Source organism: Heptranchias perlo, chromosome 31 (assembly GCF_035084215.1).
Source record: "Heptranchias perlo isolate sHepPer1 chromosome 31, sHepPer1.hap1, whole genome shotgun sequence".
In the NCBI taxonomy this organism is placed as follows: domain Eukaryota; kingdom Metazoa; phylum Chordata; class Chondrichthyes; order Hexanchiformes; family Hexanchidae; genus Heptranchias; species Heptranchias perlo.
The window spans coordinates 19653266-19675784 of NC_090355.1; the positions used below are offsets into that span (position 1 = coordinate 19653266).

A 22519-nucleotide genomic window follows, 5' to 3' on the forward strand; every position below is an offset into this window, starting at 1 on the left:
AGAAAGCAGGGGTTTGCGAAGTGATGCTAGAGGAGAATGATTATCCAGAGTACATTTTTCAGTTGCTTTATATTTTCCTCATATGTACTTGAGGTCTTTGGGTCATTTACTGTATTCCATTCCAGCCCAGCTTATATGCCTCTATTAATGCCAAAGTAGGTCTTCTTGGAGCTGAAAACCAACTTGCAGTAAAAGCACAAATGCCAGCTGAATGGAGGGAGGTCAGTGACTGAATCAACTCCCTCTTACATGGCAGCAAATGAGGTAATAGTTTCAGGAGCAAGGAAAAGGTAACTGTACTCACTTTTGCACACGTTTCTTTAGGGCCCCATCAACCATGGAACTTCCTGCCCATATGGGGAGATACCATGTGAAGCACTGTGCACAACCATTGCCCTTCTGCACACAATCTTTCATTTTGCCTAAGCTAGGTGGTGTATTCTTCTTAAAAGTAGAAGTTGAGGAACAGCAAATAGGTGCTAAGATGCTCCTCTGCTTTAGGGAATTTTCAGTGGTTCAGCAGCCATGGGTGCAGAGAATAGCTCTGCTCTCCTCAGAGCCATTTTTCCAGTGTTTCTTCTCCTTCAAATAATGTGGACACAGTGCAATAATGGCTGCTTCTTGGACATCAACCAATGATTACACATAAGGCTGATTTTGTGGGCCAACCCTTTCTGTTCATTAAGGCCATTGGGTTGATAGGAAGAGTGTTGATGCCCACATGCTTACGATGCTCTGAACTCAAGGGAATCCTGCCACCCACTGAAAACTGTGCAACCTATTCAACTGATGCCTCCTTTGAGAAAAAAGTGCTAAATGTATTGTCTCTTGCAAATGTAACACTTGTTACTTGCGCACTGCAGACTGTCTGATGTGGCAGATGTCTCCTAGACTAGCTTAAAAGGTATCGGTAGAATAAAAGCTACAAACTGCAGTAACCTTCATTTCTTTAGGAAATCCGCTCCGGATCCAGATGTGTGTAGGTGATTGTATAGAACATGGCACAACTCAATGGCAACTTGTAAACGGGAAGTGGCGAAGACAGATCTCCTCAGACATGTCCAGATACACGTGGATGGAGTCTATACAATCATGTTCCTAGGTAGTGATCATATGGCCAAAATGCTTCAGGTGATGTAGCACCTGTCTTTGTTTGTCCCTCAGAAACTCCTGTTCCATATTTCAATTACATAGTGCATTCAAAACTACCCCATGCTCCCCTCTTTGTACGGTGTGATGTCAAAAGGGAACTTGACAGGTCCTGAGTGAAAAGGCATTTCCAGTTATAGAGGGTCAGAGCTGGTTAACTGAGGCTATGAAAAGTTATAGGCTATTACAGTCTCCTGCCGCTTTGCTTGATTGCCTCAGGAATGGGAGGAATTTCCCAGCATTTTTCCTGAATCAGCAGTAGTTTTTCTCTCTGGCTGTTTTCTATTCCTGGAAGATTGTGTGATTAGAGGATAGGTTAATGGCATGTGCGGTTACACTATATCTTGATGGGATAAACTTCTTGGGCTTGATGGTCTTTTTCCGCTCTTCTTCCTGTATGTTTGTATGCCAAACCAAAAGTAAAGAAGCAAAGTACTTGTGGTGGTGGTGGTGGGGGGGGGGGGGGGGGGGAAAGAGCCCAGAAATGCAAAATGTTGGATTACACACCAAAACTAACTATACAGGGTGCATAATCCAGCAAAGGGTACATTAAAACACAAAAACTCTACAAAAGTATCAAAAATCTACCTTGTCCCTTTAAGAAATCAGTGTATGCCTCGCCCAATTTTTATGGTTGAAGCAAGTGCTCTGAGCAGAGCCTCGCTCAAAGGTGGAAAGTTTGCATGGGGCTCTTTTCAGTAAGATTTAAATATTAAAATGACGCTGGGCATGCTAGTAGTGTGGAGTCATCACCTGTCTCCAAATCTCCCTGGGGAAAATCTGGTGCCCTGCAATTTAGTTCCGTGAGGCCTGGAGTCTGAGGGTACAAATCAGGGTGGGGAAGAGCTGAAACAGTCACAAAGCATAATATATGTAGCAAAAATTAGAGGAGTTCTACACATTGCCATTACAAATTAGTGAGTTGCTTTGCTTTTCTGGTCGCCAAAGCTAGAAGTGAACTTCTCCTTGGCTGGTTGGGGGTGAAATTTACTGATCTATGTCATAGAGGCAAGCATCAATCAACAGAAGAAAAATAATCCAGTAAGCGTGGGTCAGAAGCTCAGGTATCCGGTCTCGTGCATTGGTTTGCAGGGTGCCAAATGGGCAGATAATGACATTGCATTTCCAACATGTGCAGCCTCAATTTAGTTATCACAGAATCATAGAAAGGTTACAGCATGGAAGGAGGCCATTCGGCCCATCGAGTCCGCGTTGGCTCTATGCAAGAGCAATCCAGCTAGTTCCACTCCCCAGCCCTATCCCCCGTAGCCCTGCAAATTTTTTTTACTTTCAACTACTGATCCAGTTCCCTTTTGAAGGCCATGATCGAATCTGCCTCCACCACCCCCTCAGGCAGTGCATTCCAGATCCTAACCATTCGCTGTGTAAAAAAGTTTTTCCCTCATGTCACCTTTGGTTCTTTTACCAATCACCTTAAATCTATGCCCTCTGGTTCTTGACCCTTCCGCCAATGGGAACAGTTTCTCTCTATCTACTCTGTCTAGACCTTCATGATTTTGAATACCTCTCTCAAATCTCCTCGCAACCTTCTCTGTTCTAAGAAGAACAACCCCAGCTTCTCCAGTCTATCCATGCAACTAAAGTCCCTCATCCCTGGAATTATTCCAGTAAATCTCTTCTGCACCCTCTCTAAGACCTTCACATCCTTCCTAAAGTGCGGTGCCCAGAATTGGACACGATACTGCAGTTGTGGCTGAACCAGTGTTTTATAAAGGTTCATCATGACGTCCTTACTTTTGTACTCTTTGCCTTTATTTATAAAGCCCAGGATCCCGTATGCTTTTTTAACCACTTTCTCAACCTGCTCTGCCACCTTCAACGTTTTGTGCACCTATACCACCAGATATCACTGTTCTTGTACCCCTTTCAGAATTGTGCCCTCTAGTTTATATTGCCTCTCCTCGTTCTTCCTACCGAAATGTATCACTTCGCATTTTTCTGCGTTAAGTTTCATCTACCATGTGTCCGCCCATGCCACCAGCCTGTCTATATCCTCTTGAAGTCTATCAATATCCTCCTCACTGTTCACTACCCTGCAAATTTTGAAATTGTGCCCTGTACACCCAAGTCCAAGTCATTAATATATACCAAGAAAAGCAGTGGTCCCAGCACCGACCCCTGGGAAACACCATTGTATACCTCCCTACAGTCCGAAAAACAACCGTTCACCACTACTCTCTGTTTCCCGTCACTTAGCCAATTCTGTATCTATGTTGCTACTGCCCCCTTTATTCCATGGGCCGCAATCTTGATGACAAGCCTACCATGCGGTACTTTATCAAACGCCTTTTGAAAGTCCATATACACATCAACTGCATTGCCCTCATCTATCCTCTGTTACCTCATCAAAAAACTCTACCAGGTTAGTTAAACACGATTTGCCTTTAACAAATCCATGCTGGCGTTACCTAATCTATCCACATTCGTCCAAGTGACTGTTAATTCTGTCCCGGATTATCGTTTCTAAAAGTTTCCCCACCACTGAGGTTAAACTGACTGGCCTATAGTTGCTGGGTTTATCCTTACACCCTTTTTTGAACAAGGGTGTAACATTTGCAATTCTCCAGTCCTCTGGCACCACCCCCATATCTAAGGAGGATTGGAAGATTATGGCCAGTAGCTCCGCAATTTCCACCCTTACTTCCCAAGTGACTTATCTACTTTAAGTACAGCTAGCCTTTCTAGTACCTCTTCTTTATCAATTTTTAGCTCATTCAGTATCTCAACTATATCTTCCTTTACTGAGACTCTGGCAGCATCTCCTTCCTTGGTAAAGACAGATGCAAAGTACTCATTTAGTACCCCGGCCATGCCCTCTGCCTCTACGAGTAGATCTCCTTTATGGTCCCAAATTGGCCCCACCCCTCTTCTTACTACCCGTTTACTATTTATATGCCCGTAGAAGACTTTTGGATTCCCTTTTATGTTGGCCACCAGTCTATTCTCATACTCTCTCTTTGCCCCTCTTATTTCCTTTCTCACTTCCCCTCTGAACTTTCTATATTCAGCCTGGTTCTCACTTGTGTTATCATCCTAAAATCTGTCATACGCCCCTTTTTTCCACTTCATCTTACTCTCTATCTCTTTTATCATCCAGGGAGATCTGGCTTTAGTTGCCCTACTTTTCTCACTCGTGGGAATGTACCCGAATCATCTCCTCTTTAAAGGCCGCCCACTTTTCAATTACAGTTTTGCCTGCCAATCTTTGATTCCAATTTACCTGGGCCAGATCTGTTCTCATCCCAATGAAATTGGCCCTCCTCCAATTGAGTATTTTTACTTTAGAGTGGTCTGTGTCCTTTTCCATAGCTATTCTAAACCTTTTGACACTGTGATTGCTGCTCCCTAAATGCTCCCCCAATGACACTTGCTCCACTTGGCTCGCCTCATTCCCGAGAACCAAGTCCAGCAATGCCTCCTTCCTCGTTGGGCCGGAAACGTACTCATCAAGAAAGTTACCTTGAACACATTTCAAAAATTCCTCCCTCTCTTTGCTCCTTATATTATTATCCCAGTCTATATTAGGATAGTTGAAGTCCCCCGTTATCACTCCTCTATAGCTTTTGCATCTCTCTGTAATTTCCCTGCAAATTTGTTTCTCTATATCCTACCCACTAGTTGGTGGTCTATAGAATACATCCAGTAGTGTAATAGCACCTCTATTGTTTCTTAGTTGTACTGAACTAAATCTTATTGCTAAAAGTAAAGAGAAAATACCAGAAATACATAGTAGATCAAGTTAACATTCGTAAAGGGAATCGACAGGTTAATGTTTGGGTGTAGACCTTTCCTTATTTTTAGAATTATGTTTAACTACAAATGGGAACTTAAAGCAAAGTTTATGTTGCCTCCTATTACACTGGCTGACCTTGATCGCAAAACAAACACAGCCATTAGACAGCTGTTAAGCTCTCATTGCATTCACCATATTAGCTCACTGACTCAGTCCCTCTCCCTGGCCACTGTCAGGTGCAACCTTGACGTCCTATTTGACTCTAAGATGAGCTTCCAACCCCATATCGGTTCCATCACCAAGACCGCCTACTTCCACCTCCGTAACATCGCCCATCTCCGCTCCTGCCTCAGCCAATCTGCTGCTGAAATCCTCATCCATGCCTTTATTACCTCTAGACTTGACTATTCCAATGCTCTCCTGGCTGGCCTCCCATCTTCCACCTTCCATAAACTTGAGCTCATCCAAAACTCTGCTGTCCGTATCCCAAGTCCCGTTCACCCATCATCCCTGTGCTCGCTGACCTACATTGGCTCCCAGTATGCCTCAATTTTAAAATTCTCACCCTTGTTTTCAAATCCTTCCATGGCCTTGCCCCTCCCTATCTCTATAACCTCCTTCAGCCCTACAACCCTCTGAGATCTCTGCGCTCCTCCAATTCTGGCCTCTTGCACATTCCCGATTTTAATCGCTCCACCACTGGCTGCCGAGGCCCTAAGCTCTGGAATTCCCTCCCTGAACTTCTTTGCCTCTCTCTACTCCTTTAAGACGCTCCTTAAACCCTGCCTCTTTGACCAAGCTTTCGGTCACCTGTCCTAATATCTCCTTATGTGGCGTGGTGTGAAACTTTTGTTTGATAATCGCTTCTGTGAAGCGCCTTGGGACGTTTTACCACGTTAAAGGCACTATATAAATGCAAGTTGTTTCTCATAGCCATCTTTAGCAGCCCATGCACATCAACAATGCTGTTGAGAATATAACCAAAGGACCCGGGAAGGACCTGTTCAAAGAAAATAAATTGCAGCATTTTTTCCTGATATTAACCTGCAGTTTTGTAGAATCATATTTGCTCTGACATTTTCTTTCCTTCCCCCTCATTTATCTTTTATCCGCTTATATATGTTTGCTTCCATGAGCTGGGAAGATGACCAAGGCTACTCAGCAATTTCTTGTACCAATGCTGTTCCTTGTTTAAGCTCAGTCGATAGGAGGAATGTTTCCTGAGGAAGTAGAGGACAGAGTGTCAGCTCTAACCCCAAGGTGATATACTTCATTAAGGTCCAGCACCTCAAGAAGCGGCCTGCCTCAGAACTGACCATTAACAAAAATGTTGTATGGATTTCTTCTCCTTCAGCTACAGTCAGTAAGAAGGTGTTAAGCTAGGCCCTGGCTGGACAAACTGAGGCATTAAAAAAAAAACTAATTATCAGTGCATGGGATATTACAGAAAGCACCTGCAATATCCCACTTGTATTGGTTAGTCAAATACTTGCTGTCAGCATGAACAAATCACCTTACTTCACTTTTTTTTGAATATTTTTTAATTAGTAGTTGACAAATGCTTTTTCATGCAAAAAAGAATATACATCAGCAATAACAGATAAATAGGTCAACATTGTTTTTTCTTCAGACTTAATCTATGAATGTCAAAAACTCAGGGAACATGCAACTAACCAATTTGTACTGACTACACACTAGTCCTGTAATATCTGTTTGACAGGAATGACATTTTCCACTGCTTAGGACAGAAATCCTGTGACATTTTTATTCATGGCAGCGCATGCCCTTGTAATGATCAGCTCTGGCCGATCTGCTTACTGCAGCAGCCCTGGAGCCCTCCGAGAACAAATAAGCATTGGAGGTGCCAGCAGTCCAACCTTCTTATTAAACACCACCAGGCTCCTAACGAAGTGCAACTGCTGGAAATTCAGAGAGTAAAACCCTCAAGGGCACCTCTGGCACATGACTGCTTGCATAATTTTTAACTTCTCAAACACCAAGAACTAGGCAGCTGACGACCTAGCATTTTCAATCTAAGGTAAGATTGGGCAGTTTCATTCTTACTGATTTTACATTTGTGTCAATAGTGAAGATTGTATTTTATTAATAATGACTTTTAAAATAGTCAGTTATTCAAACAATAAACCTTACTAAGTCATATTAAAACCAGTATTTCAAACAATAACCTGTAGTAAGTTATACTAAGCATTGAGTATGATTCTTAAACTTGCTTTTTGGCTCTTGAAGTTACGTTTTGCTAAGATTCACCATGTAACTTTCCAGGGGTCAGTTCACTGGAACATGCATATTTATTACATTGGTAGAGAATATTTATATTGAAAGTACTCTCCCCTACATTATATTGTTTGTTTTCAAAAGAGGTAAGGAATCTACTACTGGTGCGTTCTACGGAATTGGGAACTTCCGACTTTTACTGGTACTGGAGTAAAATCTTTTGTAAGAAACTCTTCCAGCTCTGATAATGTATATTGGAACTAAGACCGCATATGCCTGTTATTACTGAGTAGAAGCTGAATACAGACCACAATCACAGGCAGATAATCAACTGTTATCACTTCCTGCACAAACATCGTGGGGTAAATTTATGTCTGGGCCCGTTTTGCGCCCGAGCCATATTTGGACAGCGGCCATCAGGTCAATGAGCAGGCACCAGGGCGGGGGGGGGGGGATGCAATCCCGAGGACTGCGGCGTTAGGTGGAGCACTCCTGCTCCACTTGGCTCCACAGGAAGATTATTTTTTTTAAAAAGTATAAACAAACATACTTTTAGTTGGCGGCCGCAGGGGCCGCTGCAGAATCCTGAACAAGGCAGGCCCGACACCTGCTTTGCTGATCGGTAACAAATTTTGTAGAAGGGTCCTGCAACAGGCATTAGGCCCCTCATTACATATTCGAGAAGCCTGACGCCCTGTTTTAGGCAGCCGCCCAGAATGCCTAAAAATTGGGCTCAACGCCTGCGCACAATGGGCACAGGTTATCCCACTGCTGGCATGCCTTGTGCCTGTTTTATGCCCGGAAAATAGGAACACCCATAAAGAATCGAGTCACGCACTTTTTGGTCAGTGAGATATTAAGCTGATGACCATTATCAGATGTAGCATAATACACAATCTGGAGCACGTTACAAGGCAGTTAACATATCGCGGGATTGAGCTGATGTCATAAGCTACAACAGGTTTTACCAGTATTATCTCAATCCTCACGGCTGACATGCACTACCATGAATAAAAATCATAGGATTTCCATCCAAAGCACTGGAAAGCATTGTTCCTGTCAAACTGCTGTGCAATATACTCCAATCCATGTATTATAACATAGAAATTTATTATCTTTTCCCTTATAGTACCTTGCATTATAGCTTCTACAGATTAAGTGAAATACTCAATGTCATTCTGGTACTTTTCCAACCTTAAGACTTCATGAATGTACAGAGCCATTTTTAAATTGTAATTAACTGTCCAACTGTTCGAACTCTGAGAACTTACACCCTCAAATCACTTTTGTTCAGAAAGCTAGGTTTTAATATCACTCAGTTAGAATTTTTAATTTTAATTGATGAAACACATTATCGGTTAGAACATTTTCACAGCATTAGGGAGTTCTTAATAGCCTTCCTATAGTGCTCCTTTGCTTCTTTCTGGGTAACTGGAAAAGCCAAGGTTAAAAAAAATGAAGTGGGAAAGAGAAATAAAATGTCATGTTCAGTCAGGCAGGCACCCAATGTACCCACTATCACTGCCTAGGTGCCCAGGGCATGCGGTCAGCAACGGATGTTGAGCCCTGTCTTCAGGAATAGCATAACTCTGCAAGAAATTATTTTCAAGAAAAGTATAACAAACTGAATAGGGGAAGTAAGGCAGTACTTTAACAGCTTTCAAGTCATCACAGGGTTGCTTGAGTTGAGATGCTATTGAGCTGAAAATTCATTTTTACTCTTTTGGGAGGGTCAAGGTACAGGAGAGTGCTGCATTAGTTTTCTCTAGGAAGGTATACCAGAACTGTTTATACCACTGTCCAATGAAGGGTTAGGTGCTTAATACTTCATTTAATCGTTTCTCCCTTGTCTTATAATTGCAGGTAGGATGTGACTCAGGACGTAATATGGATCTGCTCATTCAACATTGCACTGTCTGACACTCGTCACTCTATGAATTGATGATGAGATATTAAGGTAAATTTATCAATCCCACACTTGAACGGATTGTGGGTCAGATACAGGCTAGAACTCTAGTGCTAATTCTCTGACCCGTTCTCTTCATGCTCCCCACAGGGAGCACAGGATCAGTGAATTTACCCGATTATGTAAGTTTATATATCTATTATTCTTTAAATAGGCAATTTAAAAAAAAATCAGCATTTTTGTTTGATAAAACAATCACATTTCATTTGCCCACAATATTCCTCTTACAAAGCCTCCCTCCCACACACAAAGTCCTGGCACTTGATAACTTTTACTGTGTCTTTGGCAGCACAAACTTGCAATTGGATACAAAAAAGCCTAAACAGCATAATCACATGGCATTCAACCACATTTAGTAGATACAGTACATGAATATCCCCTGCCTGATATTAGTACAGCTTATCTACTTCATTTATATATATCTAGGTAGCAGATCTCCACAAAGGGGATCTTTAAGAGAGGATTATTCTGGCAGGTAAAGTGTTTTTTACCCTATGATCGTAGGACACATAAAAAGGAAGTACTTTTCATTGAAAACATTCTCTCTTCTACCCACAGTCCCCCCACCTCCACCTGTTATCTCTGTTCAATTACCAGAAGCCAACCATGTAATAGTACATTGCCAGATGTTCAACTGACTTTTCTTGGTATTTCACAAGAATAAGTGCAGTTAAATCCCCTTAAGCTGTTACTCACCTTAACCACTTGTTAAAGGTAACAATTTACATAACATATCTGTATACTGCATTTTGATCACTTTTCCCCTTCAAAATAAAACCAAAATCAAGGGCAGGGGAATCAACCACTTTCATTCTATAATCTGTGGAAGGAAAAATGCCAATCATCATTTTTGAAAGAACATCTTTACAGTCCACTATATAAATATAACTCCCCATCACCATCACCCCTGTGCTCGCTGACCTATATTGGCTCCCAGTCCAGCAACGCCTCAAATTTAAAATTCTCCTCCTTGTGTTCAAATGCCTCCATGGTCTCGCCCCTCCCTATCTCTGTAACCTCCTCCAGCCCTACAAACCTCCCCCGAGATCTCTGCGTTCCTCCCATTCTGGCCTCTTGTGCATCAATTTCCTTCACCCCACCATTGGCGTCTGTGCCTTCAGCTGTCTAGACCCTAAGCTCTGGAATTACCTCCCTAAACCTTTCTGCCTCTCCAACCCTCTCTCCTCCTTTAAGACGCTCCTTAAAACCTAGCTCTTTGACCAAGCTTTTGGTCACCTGTCCTAATATCTCCTTATGTGGCTCAGTGTCAAATATTGTCTGGTAATGCTCTTGTGAAGCACCTTGGGACGTTTTACTACTAAAGGCACTATATAAATGCAAGTTGTTGTATAACTGTTTAGAATAAACTACTTGAACTTGTTCTCTAACGTGCTTTAAAAATTAAAATGTGAATTAATTCAACATACTCATGGCAAGTTTTCTCCATGTTATAAGAATAACAGCTGGTAAACATTTTGATGGAAAGCCCGACAACCGAAGAAATCCTCACTCAAGGATTATATAACAATAATGTAACACTCCAGAGATGTGGATTGGGACTGAGCCAGAAGCAATTTGAATTCAGTTGTACAGTCTGTTGTATTATTTGCAGTTTTGAGTATTTACTGCTGGGATGCTCTCTAACTATGACAATATGCTGCATGTATTTAGCGGTCATCAGAGACAAGTCCTTTGAGAACTCCAGCCTCATTTTTGTACCAATGTGTTTATTTTAAAATGCAAGATAAAAATGATTGAGTTTATTTAATGAATACTGTGAAATATTTAACACTTCTATGTGACAGTCTTTTGTACATTACAACATGCATTAAAATTCTGTTATATGTGATAAAGAAAATTAACAATATTTGGAAGATACAAAGGATATTTAGCACTCAAAGACTTAGTGAATATTTTGCCATGGGATCCACTGCTCAAACATATGAAATGTTTTCACTGGACATTAGTATTAGAAAAATGATTAGCAAGACAGACATATATTTTTAAAACTCATTTAGATTACCTGAATCTTTGAAAAACTCTCAGATTTTAATTAGAGAAAAAATATTCCGAATAAACAGAAAATATTCTCTTGGAATAGGTAAGTGGCAAATTAAGAGGTGCCATAGAAAGCAGGTGTGTGTGTGCGTGCGCGCTCTCTCTATGTGTGAGTGTGACAGAGACACACTTGAACCACTGATCTCCTGTATTTATCAGCTTGCATAAGCTGGTAACTAACTCACTCCTGACTAACTACAGATTTGAATTGTATAGCTCGGCTGTAAATTTATGAAACTTTGCCAATACTGTGATTATGGAGGATATGCCATAGACACTAAGGTATTTAGAATATAATACACAAACGATATTGTGTTATAATCCACAAGCAACAAATTTATGAGCAGATCACAAATGACAGTCTGCAAATCCTTTGGGCAAATACAACATATTTTATTTAAACCATGAAATTGTCACCACCACTTCGAACCACTTACTTCAATTTTTTTTGAGAAAAGAAAGTAGTATTTGATGTCGATACTCAGTTCAACAGAAGGTTGCTAACAGTCCCGTGTGATCTCAACAGAAATAAGGCACCAAGTCATTTATGCACTATTGCCATGGTTGTTAGGAGAGTCTATAGTAGCCCTACATGTTGCCACTTTGGTATTATTCAATGGTTCCTAGGACCATTTTCATGGCATTAACATCACTAAGTTCACAGCATGACAATCTCACAGAAACATTCATTTAACTCAACTGGAATTGCACTGAAGAGATTTTAAATGAAGTGCATTCATCAGCATTGCTGTATAATCTCATATATTACAAACACTAACACACCTACAGGTCCTCCCATATTCCTGAATTTGATGCATGAAAACTACTGGTCAAAGGCTGCCTATCAGTAGATACTTTATGCAGCTCATTGGTGAGCTCATAAATGGAGACAGAGGGCTCGTTGGTGAGCTCATAAATGGAGACCTTCAGTCAATGCTCAGAATGAGAGCAATGAACTGCCTTTTTAGCCAACCGGATAAGGTAGACAGCTGCTCAAGGCATAGCATTAATTGACCTTCCTGGATTGTACCTGTGTAACAGTGCCACAATGTTATCCAGATCAGAGGTCAAATAGGAGGATGGTTAGCACTATTATAGTATTAGACTCAAGTTGGACACAAAAGCTATTGACCTCAGTGGGTGGTTAAACATTCCATATTATCTTCATAAAAGGAGCATACAGCTTCCTCTCACAGGGAGATGCAAAGTTCATATAATTATTGTACATATGTTGAGGTAGGTCAACTTTAGTCCTTCAGTTCAAGGTAACAGAATAGCACTTGATGGGAGACCATACTCAGTTGGTCCTATACTTTGGTTCTGTAACAATAGAGTAAATCTCCTCCACCAACTATATATTTTTTTGGTTTATGGGATTGTGGAATTCGGCCACAGTATCAATGACATACAGTAATAGTAATTACATTTCTAAAATGTACTTCTCTTTTGAAGTGAAATTCAGCTACGGATTGACCAACAGACAAAGAATTAAACAAAAAGATAATTGGGAATCATTTTATGCTTGGATAAGGAATTCTGCACTAGTTACTAAAGTGATCTGGCCAAAGTCTATACTTCAGACATGCAATTATCAAGACTATGCATCAGTTTGTGAAATATTATTGGACACAATTATCATTCCAAAATTGGAGTAGGTTTCCCCTGCATTTTTCAAGATATCTGGCTAACGTATTTTTCAAAAATCTACTTGGACAAACAAAGTTGCTACCTTAGTATTCCACAATACATATGTACTGGAGATTGCTGAATCAAATGCCAAAAAAGACATTTATTGCCCATAGTTTCCCTGAAGTGCTTGTACCCATTTTCTTTTTGAAGAGCAATGTTTCATTTTCAAAGAATATTGATATTCAAATCACAACATATATGACAGATCTGCAGAATGGAAAACTATTTTGAACAGTCACAGTTTTCAGCTGTATGTATAGATACGAGGTAAAGGCAATAAGCAATAGCATTTCTTCTTCATGTGCTCTATCCAAGCAAACAAGTCCACTGGCATGTGGGTTGTAAATGTGCCTGCTGATTGAATAAGAAAATGGCAAAAACAGCAGCAGGAAAATTTCAGCTTTTTGTCCCTTCCCCCTTTAGACAAACTGTCACGCAATGCAGAAGAGCACAGTGTATAGGACAGCTTTCAGCAGGCTCGGTTAGAGAAAGCTGATTAAGAATGTTCAACCAACAGCAAACTGCAGGCCGTTACAGTGAAAATAAATAGACTTTATGCAAATGTGTTTGTCACTTTGACAGCATGTCTCAATTAAGGCATCTCACCGCTGTTGGTTAGATCTACTTCTGCAATTGTATCAGCGAACCTGCTGTATTAGAAAAACACAGGGCTTGACCCTAATCCACATGCACGCATTTTTAAAATTCTGTCTTGCCTGTGCACACCAGGATAACGTTGGCAGATGTGTTAAGCAGTTGACAAATGATGAAAAACAGCCTGTCTCATCATCTGCATAGGAAAGCTTTAAAATATTATAACTACTGTCTTCAGTTTTTAATAAACTATGCAATTCTGCATTGGAAAAATATTTTGTGGTCAGATTTTGCTGCTTGTATACCTATTGCTACTTATAGAATCTAATTTGCATTTTATAAAGTTACAGCTTTCAGCATTACGAACATATGTATGGGCTTCAACAAACTTGACGGCATAAAGCCACATCAGTTTTCAGTGAGATTTTATTGCTTTCTCTTCACTTTTACATGTAAATTACATTCTATATTTCATGGCAGCTAGTAAATTAAACATCAAATAAAAATGTTAAAGAAAATTTGAATAAGTACTAGTCAAATAATACAAATCAACCATGGTAAGAAAGTCAATTAGTAAGCTCCAGTTTTGTGTGTATCCTTGTCTACTGCTCTTGCTTAAGTACATTCCTCTCTTCAATTGTGTGTGCGCATCTCTCATTACAACTGTGTGTGTATCTATGCCCTGACACACATTTTTGTGTCTATGTCTCATTTTCCATGGTCAGTCTTGCACAGAAATAAACTTAACAGGCAAATGTATATACACATGCAAAGACGAACACAGTCTACTGCTGGACTCATACACACAATTAATAAACTAAAGCTAAAATTGCTGAGAGTCAAACACACAAAACAAAAAATATACATTTGCTGGGGCCAGACCCAGTTCCTGGCAATGAGAGATATGTGTACAACAAGAAATCTTACAAGTTTCTCTCCATGTTCACTTATCAATCTACCTGACAGGGAAATGAAAAGTCAGCAGAATTGTACTAATTTAAAAATAAATTGCATTATAAATTAGATGTATTCCAATACCAACCTCTCTATGAAACAATTTACATTCCACTGACCACCCTTTTTGTGTTGCATTAGCCAGAACTGGTTCACCTATAGACTATTACTGAAGAATCCTCATGCACAAGTGAAGAACCCAACTCTGAGGCACAGAATAAGCTTTACTATGGACATATTAGGTTGGCAAATGGGGTAATTTCACGATCTGACAACATAATACTTCAAAATAAAAGTAGTAGTTTAAAAAAATACACAAGTAATGAATCTTAAAACAAAAAGATCCAATCAGTATGAGTTAGAATTATTTTGTTGTACTCAAGTTCTTTATTTTACAGTACAAGAATTTTCATTTGCACAGTAAATAATTGCATGCAATATTGCGTTTGCAGCAATTAAAATTTCTTTTGGTCTAGTACCATCTTATTCTACCCCTAATCCTAATTCTCCCAAATTGCTGAGGATTGCAGTGGTTAAGACCAAACAACAATAGTTGTTACCTCTTCTTAGTGTAGGTGAAACCCCTTTAACAATTGAAGCTGCTATATAAAGCTTATAATGAGCAAATGCTTTCTATCTCTAAATGGCAACATTTAATTTTTTTTCAGAATTCAGTGACATCAATCAGCATATTTCCTATGGCAAACATGAAAGTATACATTATATTTCTGGGCTCTAAAATCTCAGTGGTCTTGGTTTATGTGACCTTTAAAAGGAAATAATTTCCATGCAACGGCAGGGGCGGGTGGTTCAAAAATTATACTTAAACTCTTAAGGTGTACTGCTGGAAGTTTTTAACAAAGTTCAGAGCAACACAAAATGTGCAATAGAAAAGGTGGCTGGTTCTAGCAGAGGATAGGTTTAGATACAAAGTCAATACTGGACCAATAAATGTTTCAGAATTTGATAAATCAAGCCGAAGATCAACTGCAAACCCATACTTATATTAAAATTAACATATACACAGGCAAAAACCTTAAAGTAGGACTGCATTATTTTAGTGGACCAGGGACAGAAAATATAATGTACAATTATATCATTTGAAATACCTACAAAACATTTTTTAAGGCTCCATCAGTGAACTTTCAAGATTATAGGGCCTGTATCTGCACATTCAATAGGTTCTAAAAGGCTCACGCAAAAGACTGGGTAGCCAAGTTATAATACTGGTCGTTCACTTCTTTGATCTGGGTTTGACTCTAGACAAGGACGAATGATTAATGAGTCATCTGTTTGTTAGTTGATAAAAGGTCTTAAATGAAATGAGTTGTGCAGTTTAAATCCATTTCTCAGTACACATTAGACAGCAGCACAAAAGTGTGCATAAACTTGGCAATAACTGGCAGTTTCTTCCCTAGAAAGGCTATTGCACAGAATGCGTTTGAAATTTAAATAGAGCTGAGATGCGATAGATTTATCCTGTAATTATCATCCAAATGATAACACCCATCTATGATAATACAAACGCATCTTCCTCATGCTGTACAAAAAACCTTTTTGCATTCTTTCACCTTGTGTGACACCCCTTGATCACATTCTATTCCTTTACCCTCTTGTCTCAAGTCTCTGAGTCAATTTCAATTTCTCTTTGATAGCCAAATTTCCAAATTCATAACATACAGCAGACTCTTCATTACAACTGATTTGAGAGTTCTCTATGCTTTGATAGCATTTTATGTCTCCCACATCTTAGCAAGGATCCATACAACGGGGGTGGGGAAGGAGGACAGGAAGAAGTGGTTGTTACAGAACTGGATACTTTTAAAACTATTAAACCTACTTTAATTCATTCAATCGTTTGGTGATTTTTTTTTTTACAAGTTTTGATTAGGTCAACACATTCTTAAATCCTGATCGTTTAAAAAGAAATACCCATATTTCAACAGACTTTCTTTGTTAAATCTTTAGAAACACATAAGATATTGAAAATTCCTTGTCAAACAAATCTAATATTTATTTAAGGATGCCATAAGGGCAAATTACTTTTGATTTCTCACAATTAAAAAGAGAAATGCAATTAACAAATTTGTAATGGTCACAAACAATATTTTAAACATTTCATTGACAGTAACCAAAAAGTACACTGTATATTGAAGAGTTCCCACACTGGTAATGAAATCATCACCATATTGTCAAACAAAAATCTCACCCAGTTCGCTTCCTACATCCAGTATCTGCTGTTAATTCAGTAGCATGTCTCACCTCATGGCCTGACTGAGAACTAACAATGAACAGTGATTTAAAAAAAGGGGATAAAATGCAAATTCAACATCTGAAATAAAAACAGAAAATGCTGGTAATACACAGCACGTCAGTCAGTATCTGTAAAGAGAAAATATGTTAAAGGTTCTGTATAAATGCTTGTTGTTGTTGCTGCTGCCTCCAAAAGCTTGTCCCAGATAAATTAAATCATCTACTTTAGGCATCATAAAACTCCACTCTCCTTCTACATCACCCCCCCCCCCCCACCCCACTCCCCAATAATTAAAACTCTTTCTGGATAATAGGTCACACTGATCTTGAAATTCCTGTTCTAAGAGCTATTTTTGTGTGGAGTGAGAGAAGTCCCTGTTGAACCTGCAGTACTCTAGTTTTAAAACATGACACACATTGCCTACAGTCCTAGGAGAATTTTGTCAGCCACTGCCCTGTCATCATCAGGTTTTTCTATATATACTTTAAAAAGTGGTACATAATTTTTAAACAAGTAAAAACAGATGAATAATTTAAACTTACCTAGAATATGAATATACACTTTAGATTTTCACACACAAACGCACTCAATTTGTCAGATAACAAAGCAGTCCGTGCCCGCGTGCAGCAAAGACCTGGACAACATCCAGGCTTGAGCTGATAAATGGCAAATAACATTCGCACAAGTGGCAGGTACTGACCATCTCCAATAAGAGAAGGCCTAGCCACCTTCCCTTGACATTCAATTGCATTACCATCACCATCCTGGGGGGGTCTCACAACTAGACCAGCCACATAAATGCCGCGGCTACTGGAGAAGGTCAGAGGTTGGGTATTCTGCGGTGAGTGGCTCACCTCCTGACTTCCCAAAGCCTCTCCACCATCTACATGGCTCAAGTCAGGCGTGTGATGGAATAATCTCCACTTGCATGGATGAGTGCAGCTGTACCAACATTGAAGAAGCTTGACACCATCCAAGACAAAGCAGTCCGCTTGATCGGCACCCCATCCAACAGCTTAAACATCAACTCTCTCCACCGCTAGCGCACCATGGCTGAAGTGTGTACCATCTACAGGATGCACTGCACCAACTTGCTAAGGCCTCTTTGGCAGCACCTCCAAAACCGCGGTCTCTACCACCGTGAAGGACAAAGGCAGCAGACCCATAGGAACATAATCACTTCCAAGTTCCCCTCCAAGTCACACACCATCCTGACTTGGAAATATATCGCCGTTCCCTCATCGTCGCTGGGCCAAAATCCTGAAACTCCCTACCTAACAGCATCGTGGGAGCACCTTCACCACACAGACTGCAGCGGTTCAAGATGAAAGCCCACCACCACCTTCTCAAAGGCAATCAGGAATGGCCAATAAATGCTGGCCAGTGACGCCCATATCTCAAGAATGAATTAAAAAAACAAGTTTATTCCTACCTCAAATGCTGACCTCTGTTATAATACTAGTAGTAATGGCTTGATGTATGCATGTTTTCACAGTGAGATTGCACTAGTAGCTAATTGAGATTTTGAATTGGGCTTTTCAAAACAGTTGCAATGCAGTCATTATCTCTACTTTTTTGTGAGGCACGCTGCAGTTTCTATGTAAAGCTTACTCCCCCCCACCCCTTCCATAACATCAGGTTCAATACTCAAATAACAATGTCATGTGTTCTTCATAGGATAACCGATTTATAATTCTTACAAGGAACAGAATGTCATAGCAACGAAGGAAGACTAAGTAAGCAGCTATGGAGTGCTCTTGGCAATTAAATAAGAAAAAGCAGAGTACAGTAAAAGGAAGAAAAATTGTGAGGAATGTAATGAAAGGAATTACTTCATTTACATGCGATTAGTCTCCTAAAAGAAGGCCTAAACAGCAGCATAAAATAAAATAAAATGCAACTTTTTGTGATTATATCAATTACCCTGGTTCTTTTAGTAAGGTCAATTTAATGCATAGATTGGGGGAGAATTTAACTACGTACCTGCCCAAAATGTACGGTTATTGGTCGGCGGTCCTCTCGCTGCTTGCCTTCTTTCTTCTCAGACATGGGGGATGAAATACCCTTCTGCTGGATGTCGTCTCCTGCCACCGAGTAGCCATTTTCTGCCATTTCCTGCATGGTAGGAAAAGGTGATTTGCATGGCCAGGAACATTCCTGATTACGGGTAAGGGGCAAAGAGGAGGTACTATGGGAAAAGGCTGTCTAAGCATTATGATGTTAGGAACACAAAAAAAAGTGCAAAAAAAAATCACAGTCAGTGACATATCAATCACTTACTGCAAGCAAAGACGTAACTTTATAAAACTGCCAGAGAGAGAAAGAGAGAAGAACAATTCATTAATCAATGAGTAACTTCTCTTATTACAAACCAAGGAAGATTGAGATGTTCACTGAATGTGCAGTATCGGATCAGAAAAGGCCATACCCAGATTTAGCAGGTTTAGACGGACACCAAATTAATTGTTGTAGCTAAAGCAATTGTAAACGTGAGTCTCGCCGACTTTTGTGCTGCTGCCGCATCGTTCTCATCAGGAACTGGGGTGGACAGCAGACAAAAATCAGCCCTTGAATTTCTGGAAAGCTGTCAAGATCAGGGGATTGTAAGGAGTGAGATTTATAATCACAAGTCCATTTAAATAACATGGAATTATGTTTGCTTTTAAGAGTGAGATCCATTAAAATTGGCCATATTTTTAAACCAAAATAAGTGACTCACTCCAAACAAGTGAGATTTGGCAGGTGTGTACCTGGCCTACTAATTCTGATATGATTAGGCAAAGATTCAATCTCAATATCTAACTGTTGGATATAGTGCAAAAGGTCAGCATTTTAGCTGTGCTAGTAAAATGTTTGTTATTGTCCATTTTAAATCTCTTTTTATTTCTGTTAAAATAGTGAGATGGATCGGTTCGGACTTTATGACAGAATTTCTGTTGGAGAGATTAGAAATGACATTGCTATTTCCATGAAGTAAAATTTCTGCACATTAGTGAATGAAACATACCTGTTATTTCTGTAACAGGTATTTAAGTTTAGCTTAGTTTTTTTTAAAGCATTATTTTGGAAGTCAATAGTGAACAAATAGAACAACTATCTTGGGTTCATATATTTCATTATACAATATAGTGACTGCATGGTGTGTTTTGATCACCAGGTTCTTGGGTGCATGCCACTCTCTAACAATCTGGATGTTGGAGAAGCCTTACAGAAGTATGGGCCTAAAGCCTGGGCATGGACTTGGTGACAGTCAGGCAGCAGTGATAGTGAGGAAGATACCATTGTGTGAACTGTTTGTAGTTTGGAAGCAAGTTTCTAATAAGTTTATAACAATGGGACATTTTTTAAATGTGGAAAAAATATTACATTTAAAAACACGTTTCTTTAAGTGAAATTATGCATTTAGGCAAACTTCTGACGCCTAGGGATTGTGGGTAGGTGGTTTGAATGTGACTTAGGAATAGATTTTTTTTCAAGGTTTGTTTCTTGAATGTTTTTACACATCTTATTTTAGTTTTAGAGCTTGGTTTTGAGTCCTGAGGTTTTCTTTTGCTTGTCTTTTTACAAAATCGAAAGGCAGATGCCATCAAGAGTGTGACATCTGGTCACATGATCCACATCAAAGCAAGTCAAGTGACAAGTAAGTAAATGATGTCTTACTGCTCGTGAAGTCTCATCGATCGTATAAAAAAGGTTTCTCTCTGGGTGTAGGTTTACTGGCGAGGTGCAAAATCAGAGTCTATGTTATGGGTGCTCTTTCTCTCTGCAGCCAATAGGGATTGGTAATGTAGTAACTTGATGTCACTACATTGCTATTTGTAATGAGATATTGTACAGTTTATGCCAGCATGATTGACATCACAACATGTGCAGCTGCAGGCAACTGCAACAAGGTACAAACAGCGAAGTCACAGGTCTCCTATAGACTGAATGCTCCCATAACTCTGTATATGATCAGCATTGAAGAACAAGATTTCGGATGAATCATTTAGAGGTAGGAATGGTTCCATCTCCTCAGGTACCGTCCCCATCCCTTTCCAAACAGCTCCCCGTCATCACCCCCCCCCCACCCAATCAAAAAACCCATCCTCGACCCCTCTGAGCTTGTAAACTACTGACCCATCTCCAACCTCACTTTTCTCTCCAAAGTCCTTGAACATGCTGTCACTCTCCTTAAATCCCACCTCTTTGACCAAGCTTTTGGTAATCCCTCCTAGTATCTCCCAGCTTTGGTTTGGTGTCAATTTTCATCTTATTATGCTTTTGTAAAGCACTTTGGGACATTTTTGCACATTTGGGACAGGTTAGAAGACTGCTCCCTCATATCTGGGGACATGAGATAAATCCATCTGGACTGACAGGATGAAATGAGTTTGGGTAGTCTCAATCTGTGAGAATACCGAAACTCAAGTGACAAGTGAGCAGCAGTAGGATGCAAACCACCCATAATTGGCCACTAATTGGCATTCTCATTCAAGGAAACCACAAAGATCGGTGATATAACAAACAGAAATATAGACAATAGTGCAGCAGAGGTGCTCATGAGCTTGAGGTTAAGGCCTGTTGTTGGGGCATTAAAGAGAGAGCTTTACCCACCATCTACCTCATGCTTTAACCATCTGTGCAGATATCAAAGTTAAGCTCAGATGGAAACAATACAGCCTTTTTGGGTTAAGAGGCCTTGGGCACCTATCCATATTTTTCTAAAAGCCTACTCAATACCGTCTCTGTTAATGCATTTTCAAGTGTGGTCATAACAGTGTTTCAAACAGTCCCATATTGATCAGATAATACATTTAATGGTTTGGTACTTAATGCAGAACACGTTGTAAGAAAAAAAGATCAACTACCTTTTGCTTCAAACGATTTTTCACCTCTTTTATTCCCATTTTTGCATGATCTTTTGCCTAGAATTGCAGAAGAGAATTCAAGTTAAAATCCTCTTCACAGTACTTCATCTGTCTCCAGTAGCAACTCGGCTTGCTATTAAGCTATTTCTATTTCTGGTACTTTGGAACGATCCAAGAAGAGAAAATATGAAGAACAAAAAGTTCAGAGGAAGAATTGTGAACTTTTAAATACTGATGGACATTTCAAACTTATACAGTGATTACCACGAAGTCAATATTCTGAAACTCGAAGATGATCAAAATTAAAAGCACTGAAACATTTCTATTCTTTTGAAGCAGGCATTCTTGGCCAAATAAAAGAACTGCTAAATCTGCTTACAATAGCTTGCAAAAACAGATTGATTTGGATGGAGAAATAAAAATATGGAGGAAATAGTCTGCAGAAGAAAATTCTTAGCCATAGAATACAATACCACAAAAAAGTTCAGCCCATGGGCTAGAAACACAAGTAAAAATATAACTGAATAAAAATGTTGAAGGTTGAAATATATACATCCAAATGACTTTTGAAGCTAAGCTAAATTACAATGCAATTGGCCCAGTGTGGCCTATAATGCCCTTATAATGTTTCTCAACTGTCTAATGATAAATATAGGTAACCATATAGATCTGATGGGTGAAATGCAAACTTGCACTATGGTTTCCAGGGGCTTATTCCTTCTGACACTGCCTACCTTTTTATCGTAATCTTTAACATAATCTGGATATCTTGCTGCAGCAACTTAACAACCAGATTCAGCAGAAGAGTTTGTAAACAGGACCAATAATGGTCCCTTGAGTCCTTTAAACCTTGTCTACACTGGCACCAGTGCTTTCTTTGTCAGCATCTAACGTCGCCTAGATGATCAGTCCCAGTAGGTGAAGGAAAACCCTTTTGGGGAATCTTGGAAGAAGCCTGGTTATACCATCCCTGGGCACTCAGGAAAGGCCACTTTTGATACTGATGTCAACTTAAC

At 39.8% G+C, this 22519-nt stretch overlaps 1 protein-coding gene and 1 long non-coding RNA gene across 7 annotated transcripts in view; one reads left to right on the forward strand and one right to left on the reverse strand.

Moving 5' to 3' along the window:
• dennd1a (DENN/MADD domain containing 1A) overlaps nt 1–22519 on the reverse strand; it is a 443149-nt gene that overhangs the window by 38575 nt on the left and 382055 nt on the right. For 5 of the 6 annotated variants that reach the window (XM_067969687.1, XM_067969686.1, XM_067969691.1 and 2 more), the window contains exons 18-19: nt 21504–21560; nt 18637–18768 (exon numbers count right to left, since the gene is read on the reverse strand). In XM_067969687.1, the coding sequence (XP_067825788.1) occupies nt 18637–18768; nt 21504–21560 (189 nt within the window). Of the gene's footprint in view, nt 1–16499; nt 16732–18636; nt 18769–21503; nt 21561–22519 lie in introns of those variants that run through there. The other variant, XM_067969690.1, reaches the window with a different exon arrangement.
• LOC137300417 (uncharacterized) lies at nt 6897–10926 on the forward strand. Its single transcript, XR_010958084.1, has 3 exons — nt 6897–6941; nt 9002–9095; nt 10560–10926. It is a non-coding gene; the product is annotated as an uncharacterized lncRNA (long non-coding RNA).